The sequence below is a fragment of the Barbus barbus genome (assembly GCF_936440315.1).
Source record: "Barbus barbus genome assembly, chromosome: 9".
NCBI classification, from domain to species: Eukaryota; Metazoa; Chordata; class Actinopteri; order Cypriniformes; family Cyprinidae; genus Barbus; species Barbus barbus.
Genome location: NC_136737.1, coordinates 30476823 through 30496633, shown reverse-complemented (window position 1 = coordinate 30496633; position 19811 = coordinate 30476823). Strand labels below are relative to the sequence as shown.

At 37.9% G+C, this 19811-nt stretch overlaps 1 protein-coding gene across 1 annotated transcript in view; it reads right to left on the bottom strand.

Annotated features, from left to right (window-relative positions):
• Nucleotides 1-19811, bottom strand: part of LOC306874651 (NLR family CARD domain-containing protein 3-like) — a 311376-nt gene that overhangs the window by 277908 nt on the left and 13657 nt on the right. The window contains exons 5-6 of the mRNA XM_079424830.1: nt 17550-17723; nt 12557-12730 (exon numbers count right to left, since the gene is read on the bottom strand). Of these exons, the coding sequence (XP_079280956.1) occupies nt 12557-12730; nt 17550-17723 (348 nt within the window). The remainder of the gene's footprint in view (nt 1-12556; nt 12731-17549; nt 17724-19811) is intronic.

The following is a 19811-nucleotide window of genomic DNA, read 5'->3' as shown; positions in this document are numbered from 1 at the left end:
GTGTTCATATTTCAAATTTGAAGAAGATACCATGAAAAATGAGATTCCTGCAATATTTTTTCTGAAACTATTTATGGTCCCCCCACCCCCCTGTTTGAGGAAAAATAACCACCAAATGGATTACAGAATTATACAAGCTATTTTAGTCATTATACATGTTCCTGCATAGTTTTTCAATTATAAAATAATAGACAGATTTATTTGAGCACTAAAAAATACAAAAATAATTATTTGAGTAATAAAAAAGGAAAAAAAATAGAAAAAAATGCTTTGTATATAGTATGTATACTGAAGTATTCTTCGTTATTCGTTATTACAATGATAAATATCACTGCCAGACGTGAAGTGATATTGCCAGACATGGTCATAGAGTCAGTAAACACACGCTGATGTGCTTCCATTCAGATTATAATCAAACAGATGGGCCATATAATCAATAATAGCTGATCAATGAATCACAATGATAGCCGTCATAGAGTCGCTAATAAACACGCTGATGTGCGTCCATACAGATTATAATCATGCAGACACGGCCACATTCCCCACACAATACACACACACACACATATAAAAAATGTAGAAGAAAAAAAACAGTTTTTTATGGATAAAGCAGATCGCTAAGTTATGCCCCGCTCAGATGACAGCGTGCGTCACAGAAGCGTCACTGCCGGCAGGAGGGAGCGCCAAATTCAAATAATCTATATTCCGCTTTTCTGAGACTTTTTTTTCCGTAGACGGTCTCGTTATATTTGTAAGACCGTATTCTACAACATCGTTTTGTTTTTTTACCACCAAGACGCTGTTTTTGAGCGTAATTTATTCCATAACGGACGCGAACAATAACTCTCTGAAGAAATGAAATGTAAACAAAGGAATATTCCTCCTTATTACAACGTTATTGTTTCGCTGGACTAAAAGTGCTCGCTGGGATGTTTTTCTGTGGACCCTTACCTCTCTAACTAAACTGGGATTTCAGCAGTGGACGCGTTTGTGGCTCGTTATTACAATGATAAAGGTACGTACGGCTTTTTTACTCTGCGTGTTTGGATGTGTACTGCTTACACAAATGTAGCAAATTTGTGCCACTCATTCCTTATAAGCTTTCCATCGAAAAACAGCGATCTGTCGTCGATGCTTGAGGCTTAGACCCTCAGAATGATATAAAGTTTGTAAAGATTAACTTTGTCCCGTTTCATTTATTCTATTGTAAACAATGACACATGCAAACAAAGATCGTTCAGTGCGAGGTCGCTCTGGTGCAGGCTAACAGGTTAAAGAAAAGGAGTTTTATGAATTTAAAACAATGGTGGGATGTTGGAAAAGTTGAAACTAAGTTATTATGTCAACAGTATACTTTCAATGTCTCTAAAAATATTACACAAAAAATGAAAGAACTTGAAGAGGAAATTGCAGAGGTGCAAACAAAATTGGAGTCTATTGGAGAACAAAATAGTGTTGATATTCTTAAGTCCAAAAGGATGTTTCTTGCAGACCTGCTAGGCATGAAGGCAAAAGGTGCATTGGTCAGGTCACGCTACCAAAATTTAACACAAATGGATGCCCCATCCAAATTCTTTTTTAATTTGGAAAGAAAGAATGGCCAGAGTAGATACATTCACTCCTTGCGATCAGAGAACGGGTGAGAGCTTACAGTGCTGTCTGAAATAAAACGAAGGGCTGTAAGGTTCTATAATGATCTGTATGGGAGTGAATATAAAGATGATGAGGAAATGTCTGCCAGTTTTTATCAAGGTTTACCGAAGCTTCCAAAAAAGTCAAAGGAAGCATTAGAGAAACCTTTGTGTGCACAAGAACTATGGAAAGCATTGCAGATTATGGAGAGTGGAAAAGCTCCAGGACTTGATGGGCTCCCAGTTGAGTTTTATAAAGTCTTTTGGGAGGCGTTGGGTGAGGATCTGTTGGATGTTCTCAATGAGAGCATAGCTGAAGGTTTTTTACCATTGTGGCACAGATTGGTATGTGTAGATCCTCCTTCCGGTCTGCTTTCCAGATTACAAACAATGCTGGTTAATTTTTTTTGGGATCGGCTTCACTGGGTCCCTCAAAGTGTACTTTTCTTGCCTGTGGAAGAAGGAGGTCAAGGTCTGGTGCATCTGTTCAGTAGACTTGGAACTTTTCGCCTGCAGTTTTTCCAGAGACTGCTAACTGGGCCTGAAGATCTGGTTTGGAGGAAAGTGGCTCAGAGCGTATTACAGAGAATCGATGGACTTGGACTTGACAGTACTCTGGTATTTACGGATCACAAACAATTGAATTTCAAAGGACTTCCTTCTTTTTATCATGGACTATTTAAAATGTGGGGACTTTTCAGTCTTAGCAGGGTTTGTAAAACAGAGTCATTGTTTTGGTTGCTTGAGGGCTTTGGTTAAAGGATCTCGCTTTGACTTATCAAATGAGTGTTTGCCAGGTCTTTCATTAAGACTTTGTGGCTCTGGTATGGTAAAGTTAAGGAACTTAATTCTTGCACTGGCCGCCATTTTAGGTCAGAGGTCCTCACGCCAAACTGAATTTATTTTAAAACTCTGGAAAAAAAGATTAACAGAGGAAGAATTAATTATGTTACAAAACTTTGCTGATGGACGTTTGATTCCAGATATAAAAGATCCTTTTCCCAAAATTGCCATTTCTCCTGATTTGAGAGGTATGTCTAGCATACTGCTGGATATACAGGTAGAAGGTCTAAAAGATATGGATCTCAGTCTAGTGGAAGGAAAAGAGCTGTATAAGTGTTTTGTTAAGATTTTAAACAAAGGGGCATTAAACCAGAAGAAAGATACTGTTTGGCGAGAAAAATTTGGTTTACCAGAGGAAGACAAGCCAGTTTGGAGGGTGCTATACAAACCACCATTGAATAAGCAGACTGGTGACTTGCAGTGGCGGATTTTACATGGGGCTATAGCTGTGAATGCCTTTGTCTCTGTTATTAATTCAGATGTTGTTGATAAATGTGTGTTTTGTGGGACAAGAGAGACTGTTTTTCATTGCTTTACAGAATGTTTCAGATTGGGACCAATTTTTGCCTTGTTGAAGGGCTTATTTTTAAGATTTCAGGAAAACTTCTCTCCTAATGCTTTTATTTTAGGATTGAGATATTGCCAAAAGCAGAGAATACAGTGGCAGTTGATTAACTTTATTGTTGGACAAGCAAAATTTGCAATATATGTCACAAGGAGAAATAGAATTGAAAATAGACCAAATCAAGATGTTGTAACTCTTTTTAAAGCTTTTTTAAAAGCTAGAGTGAGTGTTGAATTTAAATATTATCAACTAATTGCACAGACTGCACATTAAAGTTATTACACTATAAACTGTATAAAGTTGTTACTGTACAAGCACAGTAAACTATTTCTATAAAATATTGCACTACTGCTATTTTGCATAGAATACATTGTTCTATCAATATTTTGCACACTCATCCAGCTGTATTTATTTATTACCACTGTTCTCACGTTTCTGCTGTTCATAATGTGTATATATAATCCTACATGGCTCTGTTCATAATGTACATACAATCCCTACATTGCATTCCTATTTATATTCTGTATATACTCTGCTCAATACTGTATATAGCAATTCCACTGTATATTCTGTAAATCATATCTTCATTTACTCTGCACTTATATGTATATAAAACACTATATTCTTGCACTTCTGGTTAGATGCTAACTGCATTTCATTAGCTCTGTACTTGTACTCTGCATAAATGACAATAAAGTTGAATCTAATCTAATCTAATGAATGATTTGGAGTCTTTTGAATTACAGTGGTGTTTTAATAACATTATTTGTGTTGTAATTGATGGAGAATTAATTTTTGATATGTTGTTAATCTGAGTTTTGGGTATATATTTTGATTTTCTTTGTTTGATTTGTTTTGATTTAAGTTGGTTACTTTGTACTGTTCTTTATGTTAATGTATAATAAAGGTGTATGAAAAAAAATCTCTCTCTCTCTCTCTCTCTCTCTCTCTCACACACACACACACACACACTCTCTCTCTCTGTCACGCACACAGACAGACACACACACACACACACACACACACTCTCTCTCTCTCTCTCTCTCTCTCTCTCACACACACACACACACACAGGGCCTTAGGAACCCTCTCTCTCTCTCTCTCTTTAAGGCGAGACACGGCAGGCAAAAACATCGTTTTTTTTTTATTGGTCAATTTTGAGATTTTTGGATATTTGTCTTCAATAACATGTCTTCTTTCAGACTTGTGGTGAAAAAAAAGTCCGAAATACACATTTAGATCTTTATTTTACTGCACTTTGTCTGTTTGCGTCTGTAGATTTCTCATAAATTCAACAAAAGTTGGCGTTCTAAATCAACATGCTGCTCCGCGATCTCTGCCTGTACCCAGTCATCACGTATACTGCTGGAAAGCTCTCTCTCTTCTCTACAATGCTGTCGGATCCAAATATGGTCATTTCCTTTTTATCAGCAACCAATCGTGAAAGTAAAAGAGGGGATTTAACTCTAAATGCGCAATCTCATTGGCTGAAGACAATTTCTGACAACGTGATTCGTTCAGAATCGTCACATGACATGGTATGCGTTGACGCTTCCTTGTTTGGTTAAGCTTTCCGCGGGATCTTTTGAGTGAATTAATGAAAATGACTTCGCGTCAATCATCGAAAAGAGTACAGCAGTTGTCACTTGCAAGGGGGAAAAGGAAAATTAGTGATGGATTACCCAGTGAAATGCCCGCCTCGGGAAGCGCATCTGAACGTAAGCTGTCGATGGGAGGTTTAGAATTTCTAATGTCAGAAATAGCCCAATACGTGTGGCTGTTACCACCTTCTAACATATTATAACATTACTGTAACAATATTTGTTTTGTATGGATGAAATATTTATTTATTTAGAAGATTTATAAGAATAGAATAAAGTGCCATCTCATTCATTATGTTGTGTTGTGGTGGTCAGTTTTACTTTTACAGTACAGATTTCTGTGTGCTGTATCTATAAAAACAAAACAAATGAACAGTTATTGATACAATACACATTTCATTTTAGCGGCAGAAATTGAGAGAGGTATTGAGTCACTTCACAGAACCAGGGAGCAGGTCAGGCAGGCCTATGCAGATATTGATGCAGATGTGGCAGAGTTGCTGAGAGAGGATGCAGATGCGGTGATAGATATCAGTGTGTCTTTTGATGGCACTTGGCAGAAAAGAGGGTTCACATCACACTATGGGATCGGGGTGTGCATCGATATTTTTACGGGACTGGTGATCGACTTTGAGGTTCTATCCTCCTATTGCCATGCTTGTGCCCTTAAAGAAGCTGCCAGGCATGAGGGAAAGATTACAGATGAGGAAATTGACAGCTGGAGAGAAACGCATGACTGTGCACAAAATTTTAGGGGCTCAAGCAAGGCTATGGAGCAGGAGGCAGCGAAGAGGATGTGGGCCAGGTCTGTGAGTCGCCACCAGCTGAGATACATTCAGATGCTGTCAGATGGGGACAGTGCTGCATTCAGGGAGGTGGTATCCCTCAACCCATACCCTGGGCATGAGGTAGTAAAATTAGAATGCATCAACCATGCCCATAAGCGTATGGGCACAGCACTACGAAAATTAAGTGCTGAACGCAAATTGGGGGGAAGGGTCTGGGAAAATTAACGGCCAAAAAATGTAAAACATTACAAAATTATTGCAGGGGGGCAATTTTAAATAACCAGGGTTCCATAGAGAAAATGAAAAATGAGATCTGGGCTGGTCTCCTCCATAGCATGTCCTGTGACGAAGTCCCCTTGCACACCAGGTGCTACCTGTCCTGGTGTTGGTATAGGAGAGCGGAGGAAAATTGAGAAACTCCAGAGAGCCACAGGCTTGATACCTGTATACCACCGCATGTCAAGTGACAGCCTGCTGCAGCGCATGCAGCATGGTGGCACTCAAAATGCGAATGAGTGCCTCAACTCCGTCATTTGGGCCCGCTGTCCAAAAACAGTGTTTGTAGGTAAGAGTAGAGTTGAGGCAGCTGCAAGTATGGCCATTTCAACTTTTAAGACTCTGAGCACAGCTAAAAAGCTGAAAAGGCATCAGCAAGAGAGGGGTGAGGGGCCTACATATGGTGCAGGCATGGAGAGCTAGGCTTTCAACCCTCATGCGTGAACTTTGTGTTCCGATGGACATAGATGACTAGAGTTGCAGTTCTGATGATAAGTTTGTGTCTGTATTTGTGCTTCTCTGTGGTTAGTTGAAGGTCTTATTTGGCAATGTTGTTTTATTCAGTTGTCATTGTTCATGGTCTACATTGTTATAAACATTTACTTGGCCAGTTGTTTTGCTTGTTAGCAATGTTTTCACATAAAAATGTGTGGATTTTTACAATATAAATCTTTAAAGCCCGTTTTCTCAAAATGACTTTTCTCTCATACTCCAAGTCCGAAATCTCCACTTCAGTAGCACCTATATACACCAAACTTTCCAGTCTTGTACTTAGTTATATTATGAAGACAATTACAGAGGGATTTGTAAATATATTATTCCTAGCCTGATTTATATAACATTTTATTCCAAAAAACATGGCGAAAATAAATTTTTTAAGGCTATTGACAGTATATTCTGATTTACAGGATAACAAAAGTAGATATCCATAAATCCCTCTGTAATTTTTTTCCCATCTAATATGTGAACACAATGAAAAAAGAATTTTGAACCTGGCTTTATCCAATTCTGAGATTTCGTTTTTTAAAATATATGCAAATTAGTGCATATTTAATTAGATAATGCCTAATTTGCATATTTAAACATAAAATTACAGAAACTTTGTAATACATTTTTTTCTCATCTTAATGTAGGTAATCAACTGGGAAAGTTTCATGGTGATATCTGCTAGTTAAAATATTTACCCTATTCACCTGTAGTGTCTCGCCTTAATTAGTGGCATGACTGTGTAACATTTCACAGTGTTGCCAAAGCAATACATATATTATAGAAACATTCTATAAAATAAAATAAAGAAAGAAATAAAAAGGGGGAAAAATAAATACACATACACTGTAAACAAAATACTGTATAAAAGGCCATATTCTGACAGTAACATCCTGTTTTTTTCATTACAACAGCAAAATCCTGTAAAAAACAATGAATTCTGGGTAATATTTGTTGTTTTGGAGAAAGTATCCTTCTGCAGTCCTGTGAAGTAGAGATGGTGAGATGAAGCTTCATGAAGCTTTAAGCTTTTCAGCCAAGTAGTTACAAAAGGGTTCATTTCTGGAGGCTTCATTTGCTCACAATAGCACCTGGTGGCCAAAGAGTGTAAAACAAGCAGATATATTACAGACAGAGGTGGATAGTCCAGGGGTGAATTTGCTCTGAAAGCAGAATCTTGTTCAGCTTACATTGAACGGCTGGAACAGTTCTTTGTGGGGAACGACGTAAGTCAGGAGACGCAGGTCACAACACTCTTGAGCGTAATGGGAGCAGCTACCTGTGGTTTACTGAGGAACTTGGTACAACCAGACAAGCCAAAGGATAAGTCTTACAAAGACATCATGGACACTTTAAAGAGTTATTTTGAACCAAAGCCGTTACTGATTGTGGAAAGATTCAGTTTTAATCTCTGCGATCAAAGAGCTGATGAGACGGTGACAGAATATGCAGCGAGTTGTGAGTTCAGAGAATGCTTGACGAGGCATTGTGTGACCGATTCATGAGTGGAAGCCACAACGAAGCCTGCCAGCGACGACTGTTGTCAGAATCGAATCTGATGTTTGCACGTGTGTTTGAGATCACACTGAGCATGGAGACGGCTGAGAAAGACACGCAGCAGTTAAGAGGACATGACTCTCACTCGGCTATTGTGCATAAAGTGGACGTTCCAGCCAAAGAGGGAAGAAGTGCTATAGATGTCATGGAAAAAATTACAGCGCTCAGGTATGTCATTTCAAAGATGCAAAATGCCATAACTGCAGGAAAACTGGCCACATCAAGAGAGCCTGCAGAGGAAACATGGAAGTTGGAAAAATAAAGCCTTATGCTGAGAAAAATACTTAAAGTCATTCACAGAGACGTTTAATGTAAATGGCAAGGAAATTATGATGGAAATTAATCTGAGAAACATTTCCAGGCTGCGTTCTCAACAGAGCCACTGGAGGATACTAGAGTCATGTTGAAATCATACACAGGAGAGATTATGCCTGTGTTGGGACAGTTTAATACTCTTCAACTGATTAAATTACACAAGTCTTGGTGACACGGAGTACATGTAAATCTGTTATTCATGGATTGGAGAAAGCAATTATTGCAATTATTGATGTGTACATTTAATTTTGGCTTACACTTACATACTTTGTTGTTTAATGGTTTATAAGTGTTTATACAAACATTCATTTGTCTTGAGCACATTCAGTATAATCACTGTATTTGATCATTTACATTTTGATTCTTACAGGAATCATTATCATTATCGATAAAATCCCAGAAAATATTTAGATATCATTTTGTCAATATGGCACACCCCTATGTCTATATTGCCTAAAGTTACTATTTATTGAACTAAATTATTTTGATCTCACTTTATGATGAATATATGAAATGTATGAGACACAAGGAATATGTTTCTGCTATAACTATTTTTTTGTTCCATTAGTGTAACTCATCATTGCTAGGTCTGAGGAAAAAGGAACCACTATGAATTTCACTGAGTATTTAACAGTAGTTCTTATTGGATATATGTTTATTTCATATTAGTGTCAAATACTATTAGCTCTTAGATGTCATTTGTGAGGAGTTGCTTTATTGTAATGTAGGCTGCTAATTCTAATGTAGACTTAGTATTTGACATTATGTATTTTTTTTTTACAGAGTACAGAGCCATTGGAGAACCACACAACTGTAAAGAAAATGGGAATTATTGAAATAGTAAGCAGCAGCAGTTGCACTTCAAGGGTCCTGTCAAGTGTGCTGAATGTCTCCGTTGTCCTGGAAGAGGAGCTGGTGCTTCACAACTTAGGAGACTTTGTAAATGCATTTATTGTATTTTTTTGGATTATTGTATGCACTCATCCTGGAGTACAACAAGGATTTAAAGGGATAGTTTACCCAAAATTTAAATTCTGTTATTAATTACTTACCCTCATGTCATTCAAAACCCATAAGACCTTCTTCATCTTCAGAAAACAAATTAAGATATTTTTGATGAAATCCGATGATTAATTTCTTTTTGATAAAACAACGGTCTTATTGATGTGGAACGACAGGAGGGTAATTAATGACAGAATTTTAACCTCAAAGTACCTCTTATGTGTTTTTTGGCAAACATTTGACGTGTAAGATGCAGTTTCATGAGTTCAAAGTACCTCTTGTGAGAATGGTAGAGTTCATGTGAAATTACTCTAAACACTGGTTGAAGTAACCTCCCCATTACTTAAATTTGATGTGTTTTTGACATTTTTAATATGTAAATGTATTTGATGTTTAATATTTAAATAGTTAAGATGCAGTTTCATGAGCTCAGAGTACCTTTTGTGAGAATGGTAATATTCAGTGACATTAACCTAACGTCACGTGTCGGTTTCCGTTTAGTTCCTGTTTGCCCTTATTTGGTTTTTCCTGTCCTAGTTTAGTTAATCATCGTTTATTTCATTCACCTGTTTTGTATTAATCATCTTGTTGGCTCTTTTGTTCTTGTTCCTTTATAAGTCCTCAGTTCTCCCTTTGTCTTTGCCTGAGTTTAATGTTATTTAATGTTCATTAACCCTCTGAGCCCGACAAACACGAATACGCGTTTTGGGGCAGATTTTCCTGATAAGGCAGAAATGAGCTTGAATTACTCTGCCATTTTTGATCGTTCAGATAAGAGCAATACACCATTCGAATCTGTAAGGGGTCTACTTTTATTTGTATTCACTCATAATAACAACTAAACTTTGTGCTTTTGAAGAATAACGAAAACAATCAGGGTGCGCTCTCTGTCTTCTCCGTCTCCGCAATCTGTTTTCAGAAATGCGTCACTAAAATGAAGTGTAACTCAGCGAATACTCAACACACAGGCATGAGAGTTATCGCTATAGAAAGCTTGAAGTGTCTTCTTTCAAATGAAGTTAGTCATATCGAAAATAAATATTCTGTGATGAAGTAATCCGTATGAAACCAACACGATGTTCAGTCTTTCCCGTCTAACTCATTATTTTTAATGAGATCCCGCCCCCTCGTGTTCACATGTAAATAACCACGTGACCCGCGCGCGCGGAGCATAAACAAAGCGTCAGTGAAGAGTTAGTCGCTGCTACTGTTACTTTCTGGAAGAAGACATAAACTTGAACACATTACTAGTTGGGTTGTTCCCAAACTACAACACGATGAATGCTACGCATCTAAGAAAGTTTAGACCATGTTTATTATTAATAATCTGTTCACAAATATATTTTAATAACATGCTAAACGATAACAATTAGTTCTCAGATATAAAATATATGTTTTATAGTACGAAGCATGCGTGAGTCTATGACTGCAGAATCATATCTTTTATACTATAAAATCATAATGATGTTCAGGATGGCTATAATTCCTGACTAAAATGTTTGAAATCCAGTAAAACATTGTGAATATGATGGGCAATTCAATGTATTTAAATTTCTTATGGCACGATGATGTTTTCATGCTCTATAGAAAACAATAAAAGTAATATGAGAGTACACTGTAACATGATGAATGCTAGGAGTCTAAGTATGTTTAGAACATGTTTATGATTAATAGTCTACTCTTATTATTATTATAGATTTTAATAACGTACTAAACAATAATAATTAGTTTCTCAAAAATAAAATGTCTTTTTTTTACGATAATACAAAGCATGAATGAGTCTATGACTACAAAACATATATATATATATATAGATGCTCCTGATATAAACATGCTCACAAATGTTTTTTCTCTTTTTTTGGTTTTGTATTTTATTGAATCAGACACCTGCACCACAGATGATGAATCCTGCTGACATTCAGTCTCTTCAAACTGTTTTCCTCGCTGCACCAACATCAGAAGTTCAACAGTTTCTTCTTGAATCCATGGAAAGTAGCAGAAACACTTAAATAACACGTAAATATCAGGTATGATTTACTTGTTTCACTTGTTCAACAGAATCTGTTGCAGGAACGAGTCAAAGTCTCTTCACATCTCTGTGGTTAGATCAGTGTGCACAATAATGTGTCTTTGACCTTCATTATGTATGTTTTGATTATACTGTGTTGTAAATAAAATACAAATAATTTAAAAACTAAATTTTTTCAGTCTCCTCACACTCTCTCTCTTACCTGCCTCAGTCTCAGTCACACTGATGGGCCATTAGCAGCTTTAGGGGAGGGCCCTTTGTCTCTCAGGTGAAAATCACTTAATATTCAAGCCCATTACCACTCCCTCGCATATTGGCTTTCAATCACAAAACATGTCTTTAAAAATTTAAATCAATGTATCGTTTTCTGTGAGCAAATAAACAAGATGATTTTCACATAATTTTGAAGCAAAAATTCTAGGCTACAAGATTCGGTTCTCAAAAGTCTTGTGAACAATTGTTCTGTATGTGTTTAATGGTCTTATTTCAGTGACTTCAAAATTTTAGTTTTTCACTAACCACGCATAAACGTTGATTTCTCAAAAACACAATCATGTACATAAATGCTGCTAACATATTATTGTAGCCCAGTTTGTGCTGTTTACAGTGTTATTAGACTTTAGCCATTAATATTTTTATAAGCAAATGAAAAAAGCACAAATGTCAGGGCATGTTGAAATTTGAGTTTGACATTTTTGCACATTTGTGAATATATTATTGTATAAGGTGCAATTCATAAGCTTTGTGTATCTTATGAGAATTAAAATGCATGATTTTCTAAGGTATACTGTGTAGAAGATTTCAATGTATTTATAATTTTAAAGTATTTTCACAATATTGTTGTATATTTTCATTAAAAGTATTAAAATATGGCAGTGTTTAGTGTATCATTTAATAAGGTTTCCCTTTTCTTTTGGGACAACAGGGAATAAACAATTCAGTAAGGTTGCTTTAGCACTATACATTTACCAATACACATTTTTAAATTAGGTAAAACAAAAAATGTATGCTACTACTATTTACAATATTTATTTGGGCCAATAACTTGGTTTGGTTTGACTTCTTTTTTCCCAGCTGGCTCAACATATTTTCTCATTGAGCCAATGTTAACAGACTGTTGCCACAATTGATCAAATTCAGTTAGCAGAAATCCAGTTGGTTCAATGGAAAAATGTAGATGTAATCAGTCACTAGAAAATTTGTTGGAGAGTTGAGGAGGTCTGACATTTTTTACAGTGTAACCAAAGTTTGGGTATTATTGCTTAACATTGTGTGGACAAAAAACATTTCTCTAAATATCTTCTCTTATGTTCACAGAAGAAAGTCATGCTGTTTTGAAATGATTTGAAGATAATTAAAGTGAAGACTTTAATTTTGGGGTGAACTATCGCTTTAACATGAAATGTTTTTGTTTGGCAGTATTTTCACACAGTTTTTGTGTTTAATAATATAATAACACTTACTGTAGTTTCTGTAGTTTACAGCGTGGATCCTCCAGTAGAGCAGAGAGCAGCTTCACTCCTGAGTCTCCTGGTTTATTATCACTCAGATCCAGTTCTGTCAGGTGTGAGGGGTTTGATCTCAGAGCTGAAATCAGAGCAGCACAGCCTTTCTCTTTAATACTGCAGTTATACAGCCTGCAGAGAGTGAGAGAGAAAATAAAGATGAGTTAAGTTCATTCACTGTTTGTCATAGACCCATGAATGAGTGTCAAATCGTCCGGATCATTGAGGAGAGGAGTGCTGTATATTTTCTAAGTGATCGGACCTACGATGTTCACACAGCGGACGAAAAAAGCAGACAAAAAAATCCCATAGACTTACAATGACGGAATGTTCATGAATTTGAATCTCAATTGTCACTTTCTCACACACGCATGTACACACACACGCACACACACACACACTCACACGCACACACACACAGACACATGTTGGTTTTTGTGGTTTGTGGGGACTCTCCATAGGCGTAATGGTTTTTATACTGAACAAACTGTGTGTGCTATTGCCCTACACCAACCCTACACCTAAACTTAGCCCTCACAGGAGACTTTGTGAATTTTTAGATTTTCAAAAAAAACACCATTTAGTATGTTTTTTAAGCCTTTTGAATTATGGGGACATAGGCAGTGTCCTCATAAACCACCTTCATATTGTAATACCTCTGTCATACCCATGTCATTATACAAATTTGTGTCCTCATAAACCACAAAAACATGCGTGCGCACACACACACTCTCTCACTCACACACACACACACAGTGACATTTGAGTCTCACTCCGACCGGAGGTCATGAATCTCATGATCACAAACTCTCCAGTCTGAACTTACTCAGAGGGTGCAAGGATAACCTATACTTTAAAGGTGCAGTGTGTAATATTTATGAGGGACTAGTGACAGAAATGCAATATAATATACATAACTATGTGTTCAGAGGTGCATAAAGACCTTACATAATTAACCGTTATGTTTTTATTAACTTAGAATGAGTCATTTATATCTACACACACCGTGGGTCCCTTTACATGGAAGTCTCCACCATGTTTGTACAGTAGCCCTTAAAGAGCATATTGCAGGTTAAAACATTATATCAAATTAATATATAAACTTGTATGAAAATACCATATGAACCGTTAATGCAGGATTTGAAAATGTTTTACAAGGCGTGAGGGCACAAATTTAGGAGAAAAAGTGACGCTTTCCTTTAGAGTAATTAATGATCTCTGCCCTAAACACACTCATGTCTGCTGGCCTGGAGAGGTCTATGCTCCTGTCTGAAGTGCATATAGGCTATCTGTAGCACATGGGTTCAGACAGCAAGCCTCAAAGCCTGGGAGCCAGATACTGCACATCAAGTGTGGGGGTCACATTCTCCACTAAGACCCGGTATCTAACTCCCTGCAGCACTCACTTTCCTCAGCTGTGACCATGGCCTCGCTTTTCCCACACAAGCACATAATGAAACAAAAACGTGTTTATCTCTCTCTGTTCTGCGGTGATGAGAAGCCGCTGTATCACGTAACATTAGTGTCGGATATTAACAAGTGTGACACGCCTGATCAACGCTTATTAGTTTCTATTACTGGTAAGTATCAATACTCATAGATGACAAATACTAGCTTTGCTATTGCTTGATTACATTAGCTAACGTGTGTATATCTGTAAGCTAACACTGATCTCTCACCAAACACCTGCCCTGTTCTCCTCACATCAACTCAATTTGTCTTCTCTGACCATTGTTCTGTCTAATCCTGGCCTGTCCTGCTCTCTTGGCTGCATGGCAGGCTCATAACTGTATCTGTGGTCCGTCATACGAGTGTAAATACACATTTAAAATTTCCTCAGCGTCCGAAATGTCATTGCGATGCATTGTTTTCCAATGGTTAAAATGGACCGCTCTCCCTCTCATTACGTCACTTCCGGTTTTGGCGGTTTTCAGATGCGGAAGTAAAATTCTCTCACAAAAAAACGACTCCAGAAGCCTTGATAGCGTATTTTAAAGTATATTTTAAAGATAATCTAGTTCTTGCGAATAAAACTCCGACACGATGTACAAGTAACAATAATATTTGCAATAACATATCGATTTATTGAATAATTAAATATACTTCCTTAATTTCCCTCTGTAAAGAAACCTCATTGCTGGCTACTCTCTGCTGTCTCAGACTACGACATCTTAGCCCTTTATCGGCCTCCGTAGCTTCTCTAAAGGGAGCGGTGAGCGGGGGACTGAGCCGTTTCTTGCAATTCACAAACTCAACCGCTACATGCTGCTAAAATCTACACACTGCACCTTTAAATCGGCCGCCTACTGCTTGCTCAGAACAGAAAGTGTAGTTTTGGTCACTTCAGCACAACTTGCTAATCAGTGATAGACAGAAATCAAAAAGTCTCTGATGACGTGCTACTGCTCCATTCATCCATGAGCCTTTAGTCTGTTCTGTCCTGGACACAGATTTGAGGAAACATCAGCCTCCACATGATCTACTAGTCATTATGATTTCAGAAGAGCGAAGAATAAATTAAATATAACAGTTTATTTGTCAGGTAAGAATGTATCATGTTAATTACATAATTAAAGAATAAGAATCCAATTCAGAGTCAGAGATAATAAATACATAACATCAATTGCTCAAAGATGAATGTAAGAGAGAGAGGTGCAAACCTGACAGAGGAAACAGTAGCATTTATGAGTGCTCTGATATAAATACTCTTCAAACAGATTAAAATGTATCTGTATGTTTCATTATGGCTTACACTTTTGTACTGTTGTTTAATGATCTATAAGTGTATATACAAACATTCATTTGTCTTGGGCACATTCAGTATAATCATTCTATTTGATCATTTACATTTAGATTCTGACAGAAATCTTTCACCCAAAAATAAAAATGGTCATAATTTACTTCCCTGCATGTCAGTGGCGGAGCCAGAGGGTGCCACGCCAAAAATTTAAATGCCACGATTTCATTTTCCTAGTTTAATCATACTGAAATAAGCGTTTATTATAGCCTCAAACTCAAGGATGTGCGTTTGGTGCTCGGCATCGCGCTTCGTCTCGTCCATTTCCAGCCTCTCACACACACACGCTCTCGCGCCACACGTTTATTTACGGATTGAAAAACATCCAGAGCAGAGAGGACATAGACAATGAGCTGACGGACACGACAGAACAGGTCACTTATAATTGTTACGGGGCTGACGAGACGTGAGACGTGCGGATCCATATGCAAAGCTTTATTATAAGACATGGTCAGTAAACAGGCAGGGTCAGACAGTGGCAAACAGGTATGGCAAGGGCAAGACAGAGCAATCCGTGGAGCAAGCGTGGGTCGACGATCAGCGAACAGTATCCAAAGGGGCAAGGCAGAGAGATAATCCAGAGACGAGAGCAATAATCCAAACGGGGAGCAAACAGAGTCCAAACGGCAAGGCGAAGGGTTATTCCAGGAAACACGGGCAGGGTCAGACACGGCAAGATAAACAAGGCAAGACTAAGGCTAAGACAATGGCTCTGTAAAGTGCTATCGCTAGGTGAGTGATAAATGCAAACAATACTCGGCCGTGAGCAAGAGCAAGTCCAGGCTTAAATAGTGAGTGGTAGTGATAGTGAAATGGTAATCAGGTGTGGGTGAGATAGTGAACAGCTGTGCGTGTCGTCAGTGCAATGGATTGTGGGAAATGGAGTCCAGTGTGTCGTGAGTGAAAAAGTCAATATGGTGAACGGGTGACCTCTAGTGGTGGTTGACCGGGAGAGCATGGACCAGATTCGTGACAATAATAACATAAAATAAAGTCTCAGCATTCAAATTCTGTTAGTTTTATTAAGAATTTCAAACGATAAAAACTGTTTTGGGGCTGTTTAGTGGCTGGCGTGACGGATCATGCGCGCTCCCCGCTTTTTAAGTTCAAGCGAAGCAGGAGTGCATTCTTATTAGCATGAAGTAAACATTGAATGAACATCCAATCCATGTTGAATGATACACTACAACTTACAGAATGTATAGTGTCTCATGTAATCACTCAATGAGTGTTTCAACCGTGGAAAGACAGCAGCTAGAAAGCATTGTCACATAACAACAGAAATCCACCCAGAGTCCATAAACTTGTGAGAAAAATAGAGAGAGTTTAGCAAAAATTACACTTAAATATTTACTCATAATTGCTCTTTTATATTATAATTAATAAAAATGAATAGATATAACGTTATTATAAAAATGGTCTAATATGAACTTGTATACAAACCAATTCTTACTTTAACCTTAACAATAGGGTTCCCTGTATAGTTTAGTTTAGGTGAGCAGAAGAGAATTAAAACACATTAAAAATCTTACTGTTGTAAATCTGTTGACTGGCAATGTTAATCACAGGCTTGTTAATTATTCATGATTAATTCTCACTCCAGGCTGCTCCAGCCACTGGTTAATGAGGTGATTGAATTAAGAGAAATAAGTTTCAATAGACTAACATTTGAAGTTACGGTAGGAATCTATAGATAATGTGTGGTAATGTGAAGTAATCAGCAATTGTAGGATTTATTCATGGTTTTTTTATGCCAGGTTGGAGTTATACACTGATTCTCTGTCATGGTCCATGGACCCCCTGAATTAGCCTTGACCACCCCATGAATAAAACTCTAGCTCTGCCACTGCTGCATGTCGTTCCTGACCTGTATGACCTTCTTTCTTCTGTCGAACACAATAGATCATATTCTGAATGTTGTTGGCAACCAAAGATTTGGTACCATTGTTTTCTATTGTGTGGACAAAAACATTTCTCAAAATATCTTTTCTTATTTTCCACAGAAGAAAGTCACACTGTATTCAAATGACTTTAAGATAATTAAAGTGATGACATAGTTTGAATTTTTGGGTGAACTATCCCTTTAACATGAAATGCTTTTGTTTGGCAGTATTTTCACACAGTTTTTGTGTTTAATAATATATTAACACTTACTGTAGTTTCTTCAGGTTACAGTGTGGATCCTCCAGTAATGCAGAGAGCAGCTTCACTCCTGAGTCTCCTGGTTTATTAAAGCTCAGATTCAGTTCTGTCAGGTGTGAGGGGTTTGATCTCAGAGCTGAACTTAGAGCAGCACAGCCTTTCTCTCCAATACTGCAGCTCCACAGCCTGCAGAGAGAAAGAGAAAAACTAAAGATGAGTTAAGTTCATTCACTGTTGGTTCCAGACCCATGAATGAGGTGTCAAATCGTCCGGCTCATTGAGGAGAGGAGAGCTGTATCTTTTCTAAGTGATCGGACCTAGGATTTTCACACAGAGGACGAAAAAGCAGGCAAAAAAAATCGCATAGACTTAAAATGACGGAATGTTCATGAATTTGAATCTCAACTGTCACTTTCTCACACACACACACGCACACGCGCCCGCACAAACACACACACTCTCTCTCTCTCACACACACACACACACAGAGTGACATTTGAGTCTCACTCCGACCGGAGGTCATGAATCTCAGGATCACAAACTCTCCAGTCAGAACTTACTCAGAGGGTGCAAGGATAACCTATACTTTAAAGGTGCAGTGTGTAATATTTAGGAGGGACTATTGACAGAAATGCAATATAATATACATAACTATGTTTTAAGAGGTGCATAAAGACCTTACATAATGAACCGTTATGTTTTTATTAACTTAGAATGAGTAATTTATATCTACACACACCGTGGGTCCCTTTACATGGAAGTCTCCACCATGTTTGTACAGTAGCCCTTAAAGAGCATATTGCAGGTTAAAACATTATATCAAATTAATATATAACCTTGTATGAAAAAACCATATGAACCGTTAATGCAGGATTTGAAAATGTTTTACAAGGCGTGAGGGCACAAATTTAGGAGGGAAAGTGACGCCGTGGTGTGTAACTCAGCGATCACTTTATACCAGAAGATTATCATCCCGGCGATATGATGCAGTTCAACATGGGATACCGAAGCAATAAGCGAGTGAGACTCAGAGCTGGTGCGGTTCCTTCATCGGGTCCCGGTCAGCCTGTGTTCGGCCGCCGGCGGGAGACATGATGCTCACGGATCCGTCAGAGAGGCTGCTCCACGAAAACTGTGAACCGTAAGTCTTGTTTTTTAACATTTGCTATCTACCAAATCAGTGAACATAATTATTTAAATAATAAGACACAACGGGATGTATATAAATTGTTGTAAAGCACAGCAGCTAGTTTGTAAGCATTAGTAATAACGTTATATTTTTAAAAACTGTATAAAATCGTTACCATATGAGAAGGCGTCGCTGGTAAGTTAACCTCAGTTTGCTAACATTATAACCATCAAGTCTAGTGACAGCTTAGTGACAATGTTAGCACAGCTAATTGGTAATGTTTTGTCATGTGGTGTGTTTCTAAGGCTTTGTAAGATGGGAGTGTGAAGATCTGAAGCAGTGGAGGCCAGCTGTTATGAAGCACCTCTACTAGACTGCAGCTTCCACTCCTAATGGAGATGCAGATGTGATGGAGGCCAAGTGGAAAAGCATGGTCAGCAGTGAATGTGATCTAAACTTGTGTTTGCTTCTCCCAGCATGCATCAGTCTGAGAGTGTTATACTGCAGGTCACCACAGGCTCCACGAGAATGCAGCACTGTCTTGTCATGTCCACTACACCTGCTCCTCTCTCCAGATCCCTCCAGAGGATCAACAAGATCAGGCTGTTGGCGTCTATCTAGCACAGCATTCACCATTCAACACACTTTAACAACACATTAGTGTGATACCCACACTGAAAGATTGTTCAATGTTTTTAAATGGGTCAGATGGTAATTTTTATTTCGGTAGTATATGTTTGGCATGTGTATATATATATATACAGTGGTGGAAATGGGGGGGGGACGCGGGGGGACGGAGTTCGGGGAGTGAATTTCGAGGGGGGACGGCGTTTCATTTCCAACTGGTTAGATTTATTTGAAAATTAAAATGATTTCTATATTATATCCATTCAAAAGACTACAAAAGCGATCCCAGTTCTGCATAAACCGTAGTGCAGTGCAGACTAAACTAAATGTAGCGGGATATTTGTGTCTATGGTTTGCTGGGCAATGCCGTCTTTGATTGGTCATCAAGAGCAGACTGCAGCCAATGGAAATGCTTCTCTATTGCTGCACATGCTGCTCCTCACAGCACAGATGGTGAAAGCAGACTGCAGTTTGTCATTCATTGTAACAAACAAAGTGTAGAAATAATAGATTCAGTG